Below are 17910 nucleotides of genomic sequence, written 5' to 3'. Positions count from 1 at the left end.
TACGATTTGAATGAAATGTGCGCACACACATACACACACACACACACACACACACATACACACACACAATCAGTACAAAATGTACTGAAGATGTATTACATTATAGTATGAAAAGGATGTGCGTGTGTGTGTGTGTGTGTTTGTTTGGGTCATGTGAGGATCGCTGTGGTCAGTCTACTTTACGTTTATATAACCCACTGATAAATTCCCCCCTTTCTTAATCCCCTTATATAATTCTATTCTCCCTCTCCCTCGCGCTCTCTCTCTCTCTCTCTCTCTCTCTCTCTGTGTCTATATATTAACCTTTGTCCCTCTCCAGCTCTTTACATAACATCTCTTTTCTTCATAATGCTCCGTCTATTTATATAACCCCAAACACACCACCTCATCCTTGCTGCCGACAAAGAGAGAGAGAGGGAGGGAGGGAGAGAGACAAAGAGAGAGACAGAGAGAGAGAGAGAGAGAGACATCAGCATGATACATCACTTGATCTTCTGCTCCACGGCCTGCAAGCCACTCATTTGTGTGAATGGCAGGTTTAAGAGAAGCTGCTGACAGAGACGCTTTTTAAATGCTTATAGGATATCGCATACCTGTGTGTGTGTGTGTGTGTGTGTGTGTGTGTGTGTGTGTGTGTGTTTTGGAGGTCTGTGGTAGATTAAGGCGAGACAGACGGATACAGGGAGAGACGTGTGGTCTTTTCTAGTGCTAGTGTGTGTGTGTGTGTGTGTGTGTGTGTGTGTGTGTGAGTGTGTGAGAGAGAGAGAGAGAGAGAGAGAGAGAGAATTACGGTTATTAAGGGGAGTTGTGAAGACAGGCTCGCTCTCAGTTCAGACAAAAACAGATCAGTGGGCCAGAAGACTGGGAGGAGCGTGTGTGTGTGTGTGTGTGTAAGTGTGTGTGTGTGTGTGTGTGTGTGTGTGAGTGAGGGGAGAGAGAGTGTTAGAGTGTTTTAACACATTTCCATATGTACTTTTTTTTATTATTATTATTACTACCATTATGTAATAAAAAGTGATACACTATCTGTCCAAAAGTTTGTGGACACCCCTTCTACTAATGACTGCATCAAAAGCTACTTTAGAAGTTGCACCCATTGCTGACGCAGATGTGCAAATGCACACATGCACTCTGCTTGTCTAGTCCCCGTAGAGAAGTACTGCCAATAGAATAGGACTCTCTCTCTGGAGCAAGTCAACATCATGAACCTACTGGCACCGTGCCGCGCAATGCCAGGCATGGGCTAGAGGGGTATAAATCCCCCCCCCCCCCCTCCCCCCCAGCGTTGAGCTGTGGAGCCGTGGGACGAACCGTGCTCTCTGGAATGATGGATGTTTGGGGAGTTGGGGGATTTGGGGATCATAAGGTGGGATGCTGACCATCGTCCAACATTCTGACCTCACAATCGCTGAATGCCGTTCGATTGCTCACAGCAATGCTTCTCTGAAATCTGGGAGAGGGACGTCTTCCCTGGACAGCAGAGACAGCAGTCACTCCAGCAGAAGCAGGATCAACTCTTCTGAATATCCTTCAATTACGAAACTCAAGCGAATGAGGTGTCCCAATACTTCTGTCCATTCAGAATGTGGATATATACCGTATCAAAAGAAGTAGAGTCTGCTGATTGACACCCGTTCCAGCCCATAAAACCAAATATCAGCCCTCCCTTAGTGCAAATAAGTGGACAAACAGACCTGGACTTCATGACTGACCTTCTAAGACCTGAGAAGGAAGTCCAGCGCTGCTTCCATGTTACACAGACTGGAAACCACAGATGGTCCGCAAGTATCCGGACATCCCCCCCAGCACTAGCAACGCTCCCGGCACTAGGACTAGGACTTAACACATCTGTGGGGCAGCGACATGCTTGAAGGAACGCCATCTACCCACCCGGAGAGAGCACGGGCAATTGTGCTCTCTCAGACTCTGATCGGCTGCTGATGGCTCAGAGTGGTGGTGCATTAGACCGCTGAGACCTTGGGAGCCCCCATAAACAGAGGTCTGTCAGCTGCCTGTCAAAAGAGGTGGTGGCTGCCTTGTACTAGAGGAAGGTCAGGAGGGGCTGGTTTATTGGAAGCAAAAAATTGGGGGGGGGAAAAGGGAAAAATTGGACAGAAGAAAAAAATGAAAAAAAAAACTAAATTAGTTTAAAAAAATATCCTTATTATTAAAATATTTTTTTTTTATAAAATTTACATATTTTTCTCTTCTTTTTTTCATATCCATCCTTACAAAGAAATTTCAGTTAAAAAAAAATGATAAAAAAAACATTAAAAAAAAAGTTTTTACATATATCTTTTGTTTAAAAAAACCCATTTAAAAAAAATACTTGTCTTTAAAAAAATGTTTTTTACAAAAATATATTTTATAATTATCCTTTTTAAAAAAATCCATTTTATGTTTGTTTATTTTTTTTAAATATCTGTTTTTAAAACATACGTTTGGACTAGGCCTAAGCTTCCACCCTATTTGAAATTCTCTCACACATATACTCTGTAGCATGGATGCACAGATCCACACACCACAAAAGGCACACACACACACACACACACACACCCTTTGAACAACATTTGAACTGACTTCAAAAGAAAAGGATTCCTTGGGTGGCTACTGAAGCTACGCTGAGCCCACAATGCCTCTACATACAAACACACGAGAGTGGAAAGACTTCATCCCTGCTTCAGAACAGAGAGAAAGAAGTTTATATCCTAGCACACACACGCACACACACACACACACGCACACACACACACACACACACACACACACACACACACACACACACACTTGGATTTGGGGCCTGAAGTGCAGCTGGTTTTCCAGGAAACAATCAGATTCCAGCCAGCGTTGGATTAAACACCCCTCTGACTCTACTCTGAATCTATCAGCAATCCATAAAGAAGATTATTCAGAAACGTCCATCACATCCCTACAGGTCACACATCCACCAGCCACAACATTAGAAACAAGTGAAGTAGGTAACACTGATGATCGGGGACCAGTAGAACATCTCCAGAACATCCAGAAGGTTTTGTGGGGTGCTTCAGCTATGCAGTGGTCAGTACCTACCAACAGGACAACAAGAAAGGACAACAAGAAAGATTGTGGGCGCCCAAGGCTCAGTGATGCTCCCGGAGGCCCCACCCACCTCCCAACTTACAGGACCTGAAGGACCTGATGGAACATCTGAAGGTGTCTAGATACCACAGGACATCTTCTGAAGTCTTGTGGAGTTCATGCCTCATCACATCTGAGCTGTTTTGGTGGCAGGTTCTTGGTAACCACTTGGACAAAAGTATTTGGACACCTGCTGGTTCATTGTTTATTCTGAAATCAAGGGTGTTTTAAAAAGATATGGAGTAACTGTCTCTACTGTCCACTGTCTACTAGATTTTGAGCAAAGCATTGCTGTGAGGATTTGATTGCATTAAGCGACAAGAAGCCTGAGTGAGGTCAGGATGTTGGATGATGATGATGATGATGATGGCCACCTCACCTCATCCCATCCCCAACCCCCCCCCAACTAATCCCATACAAAAAGTACTGGATGGAGCTCCACCATCCATCATTCCCGAGAACACAGTTCCTCCACAGCTCCACAGCTCAATGCTGGGGGGCTTTATACCCCTCTATAAGCCCACGCCTGGCATTAGGGAGCATGGTGCCAATAGGCTCAGTCCTATTCTATTGCCAGTACTTCTCCACAGGGACTAGACAAGCTTGTGTGTGTGTGCTTTGGCACATCTGTGTCAGCAATGGGGGCAACTGAAGCAGCTGAATTCATGCGTTAGTACAAGGGGTGTCCACAAACTTTTGACATGTAGTGTAGTAAGCCTCTCCTGACCACTGGCTGATAAATATCATGCCGTGTGTGAGTGTGTATGTGTGTGTGTGTGGTGTTAAGCGTGTGCTTCCACGTGTCAGAGTGTGCCATGAGTGTGTACTGTGTGCATGTCTCTCGCCCACGGAGCTAATAAAGAGCGTATTCTGCCCTTCACAATAAGATGTATACAAGTTTGTCCCCAGGCACTCACTCACTCTCTCTCTCTCCCTCTCTCTCTCGTCTCCCTCACACTCACACTCGTCACCATCCACTAAACAAAGACCATTATTGTAGTTTCAAATCCGACACACACACACACACACACACACACACACACACACACACAGTTGGTCAAACTCAATCAAGAACCAGAGCTTGAAGGAGACCACTTCAGCCAAACACCTCGAACAACTGACGCACTCCAAACCCATCACCTCCACAGGCCTGCCATCGCAGGAGGTCCGCCAGGAACAGTGTGTTATCTTTTGGGACCCCTTTGTTGCACAACGCATTGTTTGTACCCCTCCACCTTGTGATCTCAGATGTATCAGACTTATTTATGCAATTATCAGATCTTCCAGCTCTACGGTTTAGAAGGTCTACCAGCATGACCAACTTGACCACTCTAGTCGACCAGCATGGCCACTCCAGTAGACCAGCATGACCAAAGTTGGTCCACCAGCATGACCACTCTAATAGACCAGCATGACCAAGGTTGGTCCACCAGCATGACCACTCTAGTAGACCAGCGTGACCAATGTTGGTCCACCAGCGTGACCAAGGTTGGTCCACCAGCATGACCACTCTAGTAGACCAGCGTGACCAAGGTTGGTCCACCAGCGTGACCAAGGTTGGTCCACCAGCGTGACCAAGGTTGGTCCACCAGCATGACCAAGGTTGGTCCACCAGCATGACCAAAGTTGGTCCACCAGCATGACCAAAGTTGGTCCACCAGCATGACCACTCTAGTCGACCAGCATGACCAAAATTGGTCCACCAGCATGACCAAAGTTGGTCTACCAGCATGACCACTCTCTGGTTTCGTTGATTTCACTGGTTTGTCAGCATGACCTACGTCACCAAACTGGGTCACCAATACTGGTGGTGCCGCTCATGCTGGTCAACCAGTGTGGTTGTGTTGGTCACGCTGGTCGACTAGCATGTTTTGAATAGTCAATTGGAGCGTACGACCAGCACGGTTGGGTTGGCCGACTACAACAGTCATGCCAATGGACCAGCTTGGTAATGCTGGTGGACCAACTTTGGTAATGCAGGTCAACTAGAGTGGTCATGCTGACAAACTAGCGAGTTTGTCATCTTAAATGACCAGCTCAGACCATCTGACCAGCTGGTCCTGAGCGGAATTGTTCAGCCGGGATGTCAAAATCATGTCTCAACAAGTGACGTCAAAGTTACTCTACATTAGGGCAGCCTAAAGAGTGTCCCTTTGTGCAGTGGACACGGTTTCCATTGTGTCTCGGCAGTGGGATGATGGTAGGAGGGCGAGGGGGGCGATGGCATCCGCCCCCCACCCCAGAGCCCAAGGGAAGCAGCGTGCGTCCTGACCCGCAACGGAACATCAACACCGGGACAATGCCGTTCCCACTCCATCCAGAGCGGGAATTTCCACACGCGCCAGACAGGAAAGGGAGGGGCGTCGACAGAGCCGCAGGTCAAAGTCATAAACTGGTGGTGTGAGATACACCACATGTCCAAATATTTGTGGACACCCTTTTTACTAATTAATGCATCCAGCTGTTTTACAAGCTGCCCCATTGCTAAGGGCAGATCTGCACTAAACGCTTGTTTAGCCACTGTAGGGAAGTACTGCCAATAGAATAGGACCTTCTGGAGAGGGTAAACATGAGAACCTATTGGCACCATGCCACCTAATGCCAGACGTGGGCTTGAGGGGTATTAAGCCCCCCAGTATTGAGCTGTGGAGCAGCGGAAGAACTGTGTTCTCTGGAATGATGGATGGTTCTCAAATCAATACTTTTAAGATGAGGTGGGGTTTTGATCTACTAATGTTCTGAAGGCAATCAAATCCTCACAGCAATGTTTTTCCTAAATCTAGTAGAAAGTCTTCTTCTCTGGACAGTTGAGACAGTTACTCCAACAGAAGCAGGATCAGCTTTTTAATACCCTTGATTTCAGAAGAAACAGTGAATAAGCAGCTGTCCCAATACTTACGTCCGTACAGTGTGGGCCGGTCTCCTGATAGCCCACAGACGTAGTGGCTTCTTTAGTTTTGCACTGGCATAAGTGGTAAACCTGGGCTACTCCCATAATAGCTCATCTGGGCATTGTGGAATGTGCTGGCTTGACCAACCTCTAAATCAGGGCTTCCTCCTTGCTCACCTCCCATTAAGATCAGTCTAGCTTGGTCTCTTTCTGATGGTCAACTCTCACAACAGTGGACGGCTGATTTCTAACTCTTCTGAGATCTTCCTAAACCCCTTCTCAGACTCGTCTGCCTCTACAAACCTCTTTCTGAAGGCCTCCGAGAGCTCGAAAGGCATTCTAACAGAGCAATCGCAACATTCGCATTTACTCTCAAAAAATGCTCTTACAGCGCAATCGCGCCAGAGTCCGAACAGCATCCTCAGTTATTCTCATAAACCGCTCTTACAGCGCAATCGCAACAGAGTCCGAACAGCATTTAGACTCACTCTGACGAACCGCTCTTACAGCGCAATCGCAACAGAGTCCGAACAGCATCCTCAGTTATTCTCATAAACCGCTCTTACAGCGCAATCGCAACAGTCCGAACAGCATTCAGACTCACTCTGACGAACCGCTCTTACAGCGCAATCGCAACAGAGTCCGAACAGCATCCTCAGTTATTCTCATAAACCGCTCTTACAGCGCAATCGCAACAGAGTCCGAACAGCATTCAGACTCACTCTGACGAACCGCTCTTACAGCGCAATCGCGCCAGAGTCCGAACAGCATTCAGACTCACTCTGACGAACCGCTCTTACAGCGCAATCGCACCAGAGTTCAAACAGCATTCAAACTTACTCTCAAAAAACGCTCTTACAGCGCAATCGCAACAGAGTTCAAACGGCATTCACATTCACTCTCATAAACCGCTCTAAGAGAGCAATCGCACCAGAGTCCGAACAGCATTCTCAGTTATTTCTCATAAACTGCTCTTCCAGCGCAATCACACCAGAGTTTGAACAGCATTCACACTCACGAACCACTCTTACAGCGCAATCGCAAATGTAACTGATGAACTGCCAGTTTGAGGTGAAGCAGTGGGGACATCAGTGCAGTAAGGACATCAGCCCGAGCTAAGCTCCTTCTCAGCCTCGTATGACACTGTGTACTCAAACACAACGTCATTTACACACAGAATCTGTTAAAAACAGACTGAACCTGCTAAAAATAGAGAGAGAGAGCGAGAGAGAGTGCGCGAGAGCGAGCGAGAGAGAGAGCGCGAGAGAGCTTTACTTAGCAATGGATTTGCAGGACTTGGGTAGTATAGCCTTAAAGACATGGACGGAGCTTATTCTCTCTGGATTAATGACGGAAAAACACTTATTCACCAACACACACTGCACGCACACACACACACACACACACACACACACACCGCACACACCGCACACACCGCACACACCGCACACACACACGTTTAATCCTCCCTGGCTCGGCTACAGCAGGATCCTTTCAATGTTTGCGTCCGTTAAATCGCCTGTTGACGTTCTGAACCCTGGCCGTTCTCAAAGGTCCCCAGTGAAGAACTTTGGCTAGGTCGCTCCTCAGAGGCGTCGTCTCCACAGGGGAGGCCGGTTCTTAAAGGGGCGGTTAGTTAAAAAAAAATCCAATTACACGACTGATCACTGACCCCCGGGGCAGTCAATCAGCTTAGAAACGGTTGCTGTCTGATGTGAGGTTCTTTCGTTTTTGAACGGGAGATGCTAGGCTAACACTGCTAACCAACACTGGACCTAGACTGTCACCAATATATAAAACACATGATTTGTCCACAAAAGCATTTTATACCGATGAACACTTTTGCGGTTCCAACCTGGCTAGTGTGCCCCCAAGAGGTTAAATAAATAAATAAATAAATAAAAAAAATCCACTTCTGCTGCGTCTGTAACTCCGCCTCCATCGATGATGGAGGTGAGAACCTAGCGGTGGGCAGCCCAGCATGTAGCCATTGCAAATTAAAGAACAACACATCATAAAACAGGAAGGGATGGAGTTCAGAGGCAGTTTTGGGCGTGGATTTACGGAAATGAGATTGGTGACAGTCTAAATGCAGTGTTTGTTAGCAATGTTAGCCTAGCATCTCCTGCTGTAAACTAAAGAAGCACACGTCAGACACCAAACATGTCTAGGTTGACCGACTGAATCTGGGGTCAGTGATCGATCATGCTCCTTTGACGTGTGCCAGACTGCTCCTTTAAAGGTAGGTAATACGGCAAGGAGAAAAAATGATCACAATCTATTTCTATACCGATATCGAGCCGTCCTGAGGAGCGTGAACGAGACGAACCGGGGAAAAAATAATAAGAAAAAATATTCAGCAGTGCCAAATTTCTAAATAAACCTCTGAAAATATTGATAGTGCTGTGTTGTGGGCGACGTTTAACTGCCAACAGTGATGAGTCAGCCTGCACAGATCATGGCGTCAGCGCCGCAGCGGTATTAGCGTAGCGCGGCCCGAGCAGCCTGGATGATTTCAGAACGGCGAAGGTGAAAGCCCAGCTCAGTCAGTAAGCGTTTCATGGGGATGAGAGCAGATCTGATAAAAATAGTTAGCGCTGTCAGGGCAGGCCGGCCTCAGCCATTCACAAAAAGGAGACGGCAGCTCTGGACTAGGGCATAAATGGGATCAGAGCTCAGGTGTTGCTGCTGGCCTGAGCCTGAGACAGCATCTCCCCCTGTTTGTCTGCTTGTCCTGAACTGCCTCCTCGGCTCGACAGGTGGAGATCTGAGAAGATCCGTCTCCGTAGATTATTTCAGGAATGGAGCGAATGTGGTTCTGCAGGGGTTTGGAGAATGAACGTATTTTGGGATGATGACCTGCACACCGGTCATTAAGCTGTTCGTATGAAACTTCGGCATCTGATTTTAAAAATAAAAAAAATCATCTGAGCAAGGATAACATCTAGACAAAGACTAGGACCTCTGGAACCATGTATTTTAGACAAAGAAATGATGTCTGATGTTTTAATTATAAATATTTTTTATAATTTTTATTTTTATATAATTCTATCTTTCATATTTATATATTTGTTTACATTTCTATTTGTATATAATTTAATTTTTATGTACATTTTTATCTTTTTGTTTGTATATAATTACATTTATATAATATTTTAATTTTATATTTATTTTTATGCACTTTAATAGAATTGTTTATCGATTTTCACATTTTTATATAATTTTTAAAACAATTATTTGTATATTATTTTAGATAATTACATTTTCTAATTGTACATACCTTTTATATAATTTGATGTATATTATTTTCATTTTTATATATATTTTTAAACATATTTCTAAATAACTACACTTTTTATATCCTTTGATGTGTATATAATTTTTATTTTTATATTTAAGAAAAATATTTTTATATAATTACATTTTTATATTATTTTATTTACTTTTTATATATTTTGATGTGTATATCATTTTAATTTGTATATATATTTTAAACATACTTCTTTATAACTGCATTTTTATATAATTTTATATTTTTGTTTATTTTAAAAATATAATTCTATTTAAAAATTGACAGTGATGTGTTTAAAAATATTACCTCCATCTAGGGTTGAGTGCTAGTATATGGTATTAGTGTAGTGATGGGAGGGCCCAGAACAGCTGCTGCTGACTGACCAAGCGCTGACCATTAAAACTGGTGTCTGAGCGACTGGTGCTGGGAGGAACAGAAAGGAGAAAGCGAGGCCGGTTCTGCCGGACCACAGCACAGGCCGTGTTCCTGCTAACCGAGGCAGATCGGAGGGCGCAGAGTGGAGGGAGCGGTCCGAGGAGGGTTCTCCACTGTTCTCAGGCTCATTTAGGAGACTGGCTCCAGTCCAGCCTTACCTGAGAGCTCGGCTGAGTTTGTCGTAGTTCATCTGAGGCTTGCACTTGCGCGCCCCCCAGAGTCTGGCCACCTCGTCGGGGTCCTTGATCACGAACTCGCCGTAGTCGCCCTGCCAGGCGATGACGTCGTGGTACTCCTCCTTCCTCAGCAGCTCCAGGATGAAGTGCCACAGCTGGATCTGCCGGGACCCCGGGCTCGACTCGGGCTTGTAGGCCCATTCTGGAAAGGCAAACCCTGAGGGGGGAAACAGGAGAGAGAGAGAGAGAGAGGACAGACGTCAGGACTGTACCGATTCAGTGAATCATTTAAGAGATTCTATTGATATGATTCAGAATCATTTAAAGAATCAATTCGAACCGAGCCGAGCTTTTAGATGCGTTGAAGATAGGCTGCCAACTTAATTCGGGACTAAACATGAGCTCATCCTCATCCTCTCAAAATCAATCAATCAAAGGACAAAAGTATTGGGACACCTGCTCGTTCATGGTTACTTCTGAAATCAAGTAACTGCCTGTACCGTCCACAGAAGAAAACTTCCCACTAGATTCTGAAGCACAGCATTGCTGTAAGGATTTGATAGCACGCAGTGACCAGAGTAGCTGTTAGAGAGGTCAGGATGCTGATGATCACCACTCCCCAACCCCCCAGCTCATCCCAGTACTGGATGGAGCATCATCCACTGCTCCACGGCTCAATGCTGGGGGGCTTCATACCCCTCAACTAGCCCATGCCTAACATTAGGCGGCATGGTGATCGCTATGGATCAATGGGCGAGGGTGAATGTGTGTGAGGGCGGCTCCAGCAGGGTCAGTTTAGGTCAGGAGCTAACGTAAGACTATCAGGCCTAACGGTTCTGTAGGATTAAAGGGGATCAGCCTTATTATAGGCTGACCACTTACTGTTCACACACACACACACACACACACACACAAACACACACACACACACACACACACACACTCCAATGCACAATATTTGCAGGTCATATCTGCCAAAATTGTCCAACTTAGCTTAGCTTCAAATGAACAGACACAGAAATCAGTAAAAAAAATTGTAACAAAAATATTTAACCACGTCAAAATAAAAGCCATTAATATTAACAAAGACTATCAAAGTAAATAAAAAATAATAAAAGTCATCAATATTAATGAGCAGACCATGTCAAAATAACAGTCAATAATAAAAAGGAACAGACTATCAATAAATAAGTGATACGAAAAATAAAGTTTGCTTATTCAAATGAACAGATAGTGTCAAAATAAAAGCCATTTAAATTAAGATAAAGAAACAGGCCCTGTCAAAGTAAAAGTCAATAATAAAAAGGAACAAACTATCAAAATAAAAGTCACTAATACAAAAAGACCATGTCAAAGTAGAAGTCAATAATAAAAAGGAACAAACTATCAAAATAAAAGTCACTAATACAAAAAGACCATGTCAAAGTAAAAGTCAATAATAAAAAGGAACAGACTATCAAAATCAAAGTCAGTGATACAAACAAACAAATGCGTCAAAATAAAAGTCACAAATACAAAAGAAACTAAAATTCTAGGAATGCCCAGAAACCTTGACAGACTGAACGTATCTGAAGAACCTAAATTGGTAACGTTCTACTAACCCAAAAAAACTGTTAGTCGTGATTATTAATAATAATTAAAGATAAACAAGCTGCCAGTCTGTTAAATGAGGACGAAACTGAAGCTGTAAAATAAACAAATACTGTGCGGACCACTGGAGTAGACTGAGTGCTACCAAGAGCTACTACAACACACACACACACACACACACACACACACACACACACTGAAAGGGCTTTCTGATTGCCCCTTTAAGAAGTCAAATGTGCCATGCTCCAGAGATTCTGATAGACAGATCTGGTTTCACGTCTCTCTCTCTCTCTCTCACACACACACACACACACACACACACACACACACACACACACACACACACGTGAAAAGGATCTCCACTAAGAAGTCTGAGCCAAATTCAATGTCTGTCAAACTCCCAGAGGAACAATGAAAAGGAGCCATTCGAGTCACACACCCACACACACACCCCTGTGGCAATAACAGATACACTTACAGGCCTGCGACACACACACACACACACACACACACACACACACACACACACGGCACATTACACACTCTGACGGCCTTCGGTGGAGCTTGTTTGAACTAATGATACTGAAAGTCTTCTGGAGGCGTGATGTCTCATCCCATGTTCCTCTAAGGGTCACACACACACACACACACACACACACACACCCATGCGTATCTGCTGGAGCTCAGACTGAAGGACAAAACCTTGCAGGGATATGAAGTGTGTGTGTGTGTGACTATGAGTGTGTGTTATTGATCATATTACTAGCTGGACATGAGTTCTGCAACATCAGTGCATTGATATGGGGTGAAATGGAGACACACACACACACACACACACACACACACACACACACACACACACACACACCAACCGATCCCTCCTCACAAACCCATTGCGTGAGCAGAGTGAGAAGCCTGCGAGATCCTGCTGTCTAATGTGGCTGCAGCGTCTGCAGCTCCTAACCCCATCTGAAGGTGCAGCCGCTGCCACGGCAACCTGCCCAAGTATCATCCACCCAAGTATGACCTGCACAAGACCTCCATCCTGAGTCCTGTGGTATCTGGACACCTTTAGACGTGAGCAGCAGATCCTTTAAGGCCTGTAAGTTGTGAGGTGGGGGGTCTCCATGAGCATCAGTGAGGCCTTGGGCGCCCATCACCAGGCTGACCACTGCATACCGGGAACAGCCCACAAGACCTGCCTGATGGTTTTAATGATATGGCTGATCGGTGTGTGTATCCTACCACAGCAAAGTGTGTGCAGTGTTGCAACGCTCCACCAAAGTGTTGACTTGTGGGTGAGAGAGTGTGTATGACCTCATCCCCCCACCCCCCCCCCGCCCCCCCACTTAACCTCTATGACCTCCAGCCCTTCTCTCTGTCTCTCGATCGCTCTCCCTCTCTCTCTCTCTGTGTCTTAGTCTTTCTCTCAGCCCCCCAGAGGGAGACACTGGATCCTCACCACACAGAGGAGGAGGAGAGGAGCACACACACACACACACACACACACACACACACACACACACACCATCAATAATTCAAGATCTTGCTTGCCTTGGTGAGTATCTCTGGGATAAGGGGAGTAATCTCTGCCCTGGGACACTAGTGTGTGTGTGTGTGTGTGTGTGTGTGTGTGTGTATGTGTTAGTTTCCCTACATTTCTGGGACTAAATGTCCACTGCCCAGCTTTTAAATTGTCCAAATGTTTGCGGACACCCCTTGCATTTCGTGCAAATCTGCAAACGCTGGTCTAGCCCCTGTACAGAAGTACTGCCAATAGAATAGGACCCTCTGCAGCAGACAAGCAAGAACCTGTTGGCACCAGGCGTGGACTAGAGGGGTATAAAGAGGGGTGGTGGAGGAACTGCTGTGCTCTCCGGAATGATGGATGGTGAAGCTCCATTCAGTACTTTTGGGATGAGTTGGGCTTGGATGAAGAGGTGGGGGGGTGGTGATCATCATCATCCAACATCCTGACCTCACTATAAACGCTCTTGTCGCTGAATGCAATCAATCAGACCCTCACAGCAATGCTCTACTCAAAATCTAGTAGAAAGCCTAGCCTAGAGGTACTCCAACACCAGCAGGATCAACTCTGTTTTAAGGCATGAGCAGGTGTCCCAATACTTTTGTCCATTTCGTTTTTAGATAAAAGCTCCATATCTGGGTGGTTTTCCATCACTGTGTTCATTAGAACATTTCCAAAGCTCTCCTCATGGGAGTTGTGGTGCTGGTGTGGTGCTGATGGAATTGATGGAACACAGCCACAGGCTGTGCTGGCTTGAGGGCGTCCAGGAGAAACCTGGACCCAAGCTTGGTTCTTCAGACTAGCCCACAAGATCTGATCTCCCTCCATCACTAGCAACGCCCCCAAGGCTGGGGACTAGCACCACTAACAGATGCCCGTGCCGACCAGCGTCAGACTGGGGTGAGGTCCAGTCCCCTGAGAGAGCCAGGCCGATTGTGCCCTCTCTGACTCCGGCTGCTGATGCTGAGCAGCATGACCCGGGATTCGAACCCGCGATCCTCGGATCGTCAGCTTTCTTCAGAACGAGGAATTATTGTACCTGTTAAGATCTGACCGGGATTAGGGGGCCCTTTTACGTTTTGTGAAATCTAGCAGGTGGTCCCAAATGTTGCGAGGAACGATGGACCAATAGGAATGCTCCAAAAAAGGCTTGGAATCAAAACTGTAATTACAGACAAAGATAGCGAGGGGTGGCTGTGGAAGATTGAGGGGTGGGGTTGTTGTGGTGGTGGTGGCGGGGGGGAGTAGAGGAGAGGGGCCTGAGGAGGGAGTGGGAGTGAAAGAGAGCGAGGGGGGGGAGCAATGGAGGAGGGGTGAAAGAGTGAAAGACAGGGATGAGATCATAGCTTCTCTAGTAGTCTGTTGTCATCCAGGTCAAATTGCTGCTCTCTCGCACTCTCGCGCACACTCTCGCGCGCACTCTCTCGTATGTAAATCTTGGTACGCCGGCTGTCCGCAGCTGAACTTCTCACACAGGAGGTATCTGAAGAATCCCGAGCGGCCGAGTATACTACGGCTTTGTTCTGACGAGGAAGAGCCATTCAGAGAGAGCGAGAGAGGGACCGCGAGAGCGAGAGCACGCGAGAGAGAGAGAGAGAGAGAGAGAGAGAGAGAGAGAGAGAGAGAGAGAGAGAGAGATGGGGGGGGTAGATTTGCAGAAATGAATCCGATGACAGTGAAGAGTTTGTTGTCGGGCAGCACAGAGGAGAGACTGTCCTGCTTCAGAAAGTGGAGAAGATCTCTCTCTCATTCTCTCGCGCCTCTCGCGCTCTCATCATCATCTCCACACTCAGAGGGTAACCTGGGTCAGATATTCACTCTCCAAATGTGATGCAAATAAATAAACCAATACATCTCAGAAACACTGTGCAAAAGTTTTGGGTATGATAGAGAGAGAGAGAGAGAGAGAGAGAGCGCGCGAGAGCGAGCACGCAAGTGTGCGAGAAGTGCGAGATTAAGCGTGTGAGCGAGAGCACAAGAGAGTGCTTGAGAGAGACACAACAAAGAGAGCGAATATGTGACAACACCTGTACCTGTGTGTGTGCCCGCCCCCTTTTAAACCCCACCCACTCCATAAAATAACAACTGTGTCACAGCTGTGTCACAACAACTGTGTCTCCGTTAAATCCCGCCCACTCCATAAAATGTCACTTTTACCCCACACGCTTCCTATTTATTATTCATTAAACAATTATTATTTATTATTATTATTATTATTTATAATAAAAAAGTTTTAGTTCATTTATATTATTGATATTATTTTTTATATCATTAATTTAATCATTGTTTTTATTTCATAAAATATGCTGAGCATTTAAAGTTTATGTGCTTTGGCAACATTATTGCAAACTGAACTGGGTGAGGGAGCGCGAGAGAGAGCGCGCGAGAGTAAGTGTTTGGACTGTTATTGTAAAACATTATTTAATGCTTATGAACAGTGCATACTGTACTGTACACACACACACACACACACACACACACCCCACTGACCACTCGTCTTACTACATGGACCTTGCGCAGAGGCGAAAGAGCGCGAGAGTGGTGTGGAAGGTCATGTGATGATGGTGAGAGGGGAATCAAAAGGGAAACGGGAGAGGAGGAGAAAATCAAAACCTCTCAGTGACCACCGTCCACAACCACAACCGCATTAATCATTCATCACCCAGAGAGAGAGAGAGAGAGAGAGAGCGAGCGAGAGAGAGAGAGAGGGGGTGGGGGTGGGAGAAGTCTTCTGCTCATGAAGTAACGTTACTGCACGGGGGCTGTAAAATTTGTGATCATGTTGGGCGAGTAATTACACTATCCACGAGCTAATGCGCTAGCTAGCTCATTAATAAAGGACCAATAGAAACGCTCCAAACTGACCCGACCTCAAACTTCAATAAAGGACCAATAGAAACGCTCCAAACTGACCCGACCTCAAACTTTAATAAAGGACCAATAGAAACGCTCCAAACTGACCCGACCTCAAACTTTACTAAAGGACCAATAGAAACGCTCCAAACTGACCCGACCTCAAACTTCAATAAAGGACCAATAGAAACGCTCCAAACTGACCCGACCTCAAACTTCACTAAAGGACCAATAGAAACGCTCCAAACTGACCCGACCTCAAACTTCACTAAAGGACCAATAGAAACGCTCCAAACTGACCCGACCTCAAACTTTACTAAAGGACCAATAGAAACGCTCCAAACTGACCCGACCTCAAACTTCAATAAAGGACCAATAGAAACGCTCCAAACTGACCCGACCTCAAACTTCACTAAAGGACCAATAGAAACGCTCCAAACTGACCCGACCTCAAACTTTACTAAAGGACCAATAGAAACGCTCCAAACTGACCCGACCTCAAACTTCAATAAAGGACCAATAGAAACGCTCCAAACTGACCCGACCTCAAACTTCACTAAAGGACCAATAGAAACGCTCCAAACTGACCCGACCTCAAACTTCACTAAAGGACCAATAGAAACGCTCCAAACTGACCCGACCTCAAACTTTACTAAAGGACCAATAGAAACGCTCCAAACTGACCCGACCTCAAACTTCAATAAAGGACCAATAGAAACGCTCCAAACTGACCCGACCTCAAACTTCACTAAAGGACCAATAGAAACGCTCCAAACTGACCCGACCTCAAACTTTACTAAAGGACCAATAGAAACGCTCCAAACTGACCCGACCTCAAACTTCAATAAAGGACCAATAGAAACGCTCCAAACTGACCCGACCTCAAACTTTACTAAAGGACCAATAGAAACGCTCCAAACTGACCCGACCTCAAACTTCAATAAAGGACCAATAGAAACGCTCCAAACTGACCCGACCTCAAACTTCACTAAAGGACCAATAGAAACGCTCCAAACTGACCCGACCTCAAACTTCACTAAAGGACCAATAGAAACGCTCCAAACTGACCCGACCTCAAACTTTACTAAAGGACCAATAGAAACGCTCCAAACTGACCCGACCTCAAACTTCAATAAAGGACCAATAGAAACGCTCCAAACTGACCCGACCTCAAACTTTACTAAAGGACCAATAGAAACGCTCCAAACTGACCCGACCTCAAACTTTACTAAAGGACCAATAGAAACGCTCCAAACTGACCCGACCTCAAACTTTACTAAAGGACCAATAGAAACGCTCCAAACTGACCCGACCTCAAACTTTACTAAAGGACCAATAGAAACGCTCCAAACTGACCCGACCTCGAACTTTACTAAAGGACCAATAGAAACGCTCCAAACTGACCCGACCTCGAACTTTACTAAAGGACCAATAGAAACGCTCCAAACTGACCCGACCTCAAACTTTACTAAAGGACCAATAGAAACGCTCCAAACTGACCCGACCTCAAACTTTACTAAAGGACCAATAGAAACGCTCCAAACTGACCCGACCTCAAACTTTAATAAAGGACCAATAGAAACGCTCCAAACTGACCCGACCTCAAACTTTACTAAAGGACCAATAGAAACGCTCCAAACTGACCCGACCTCAAACTTTAATAAAGGACCAATAGAAACGCTCCAAACTGACCCGACCTCAAACTTTAATAAAGGACCAATAGAAACGCTCCAAACTGACCCGACCTCAAACTTCAATAAAGGACCAATAGAAACGCTCCAAACTGACCCGACCTCAAACTTTACTAAAGGACCAATAGAAACGCTCCAAACTGACCCGACCTCAAACTTCAATAAAGGACCAATAGAAACGCTCCAAACTGACCCGACCTCAAACTTTAATAAAGGACCAATAGAAACGCTCCAAACTGACCCGACCTCAAACTTTAATAAAGGACCAATAGAAACGCTCCAAACTGACCCGACCTCAAACTTTACTAAAGGACCAATAGAAACGCTCCAAACTGACC

General features: G+C 45.6%; 1 protein-coding gene across 1 annotated transcript in view; it reads right to left on the bottom strand.

The window, feature by feature from the left end:
• Nucleotides 1–17910, bottom strand: part of erfl3 (Ets2 repressor factor like 3) — a 58582-nt gene that overhangs the window by 8458 nt on the left and 32214 nt on the right. Inside the window, exon 2 of the mRNA XM_072680517.1 lies at nucleotides 9893–10127. Within this exon, the coding sequence (XP_072536618.1) occupies nucleotides 9893–10127 (235 nt within the window). The remainder of the gene's footprint in view (nucleotides 1–9892; nucleotides 10128–17910) is intronic.

This window comes from Salminus brasiliensis, chromosome 5, assembly GCF_030463535.1.
Source record: "Salminus brasiliensis chromosome 5, fSalBra1.hap2, whole genome shotgun sequence".
Lineage (NCBI taxonomy): Eukaryota > Metazoa > Chordata > Actinopteri > Characiformes > Bryconidae > Salminus > Salminus brasiliensis.
This window is presented reverse-complemented; position numbering and strand designations above follow the sequence as displayed.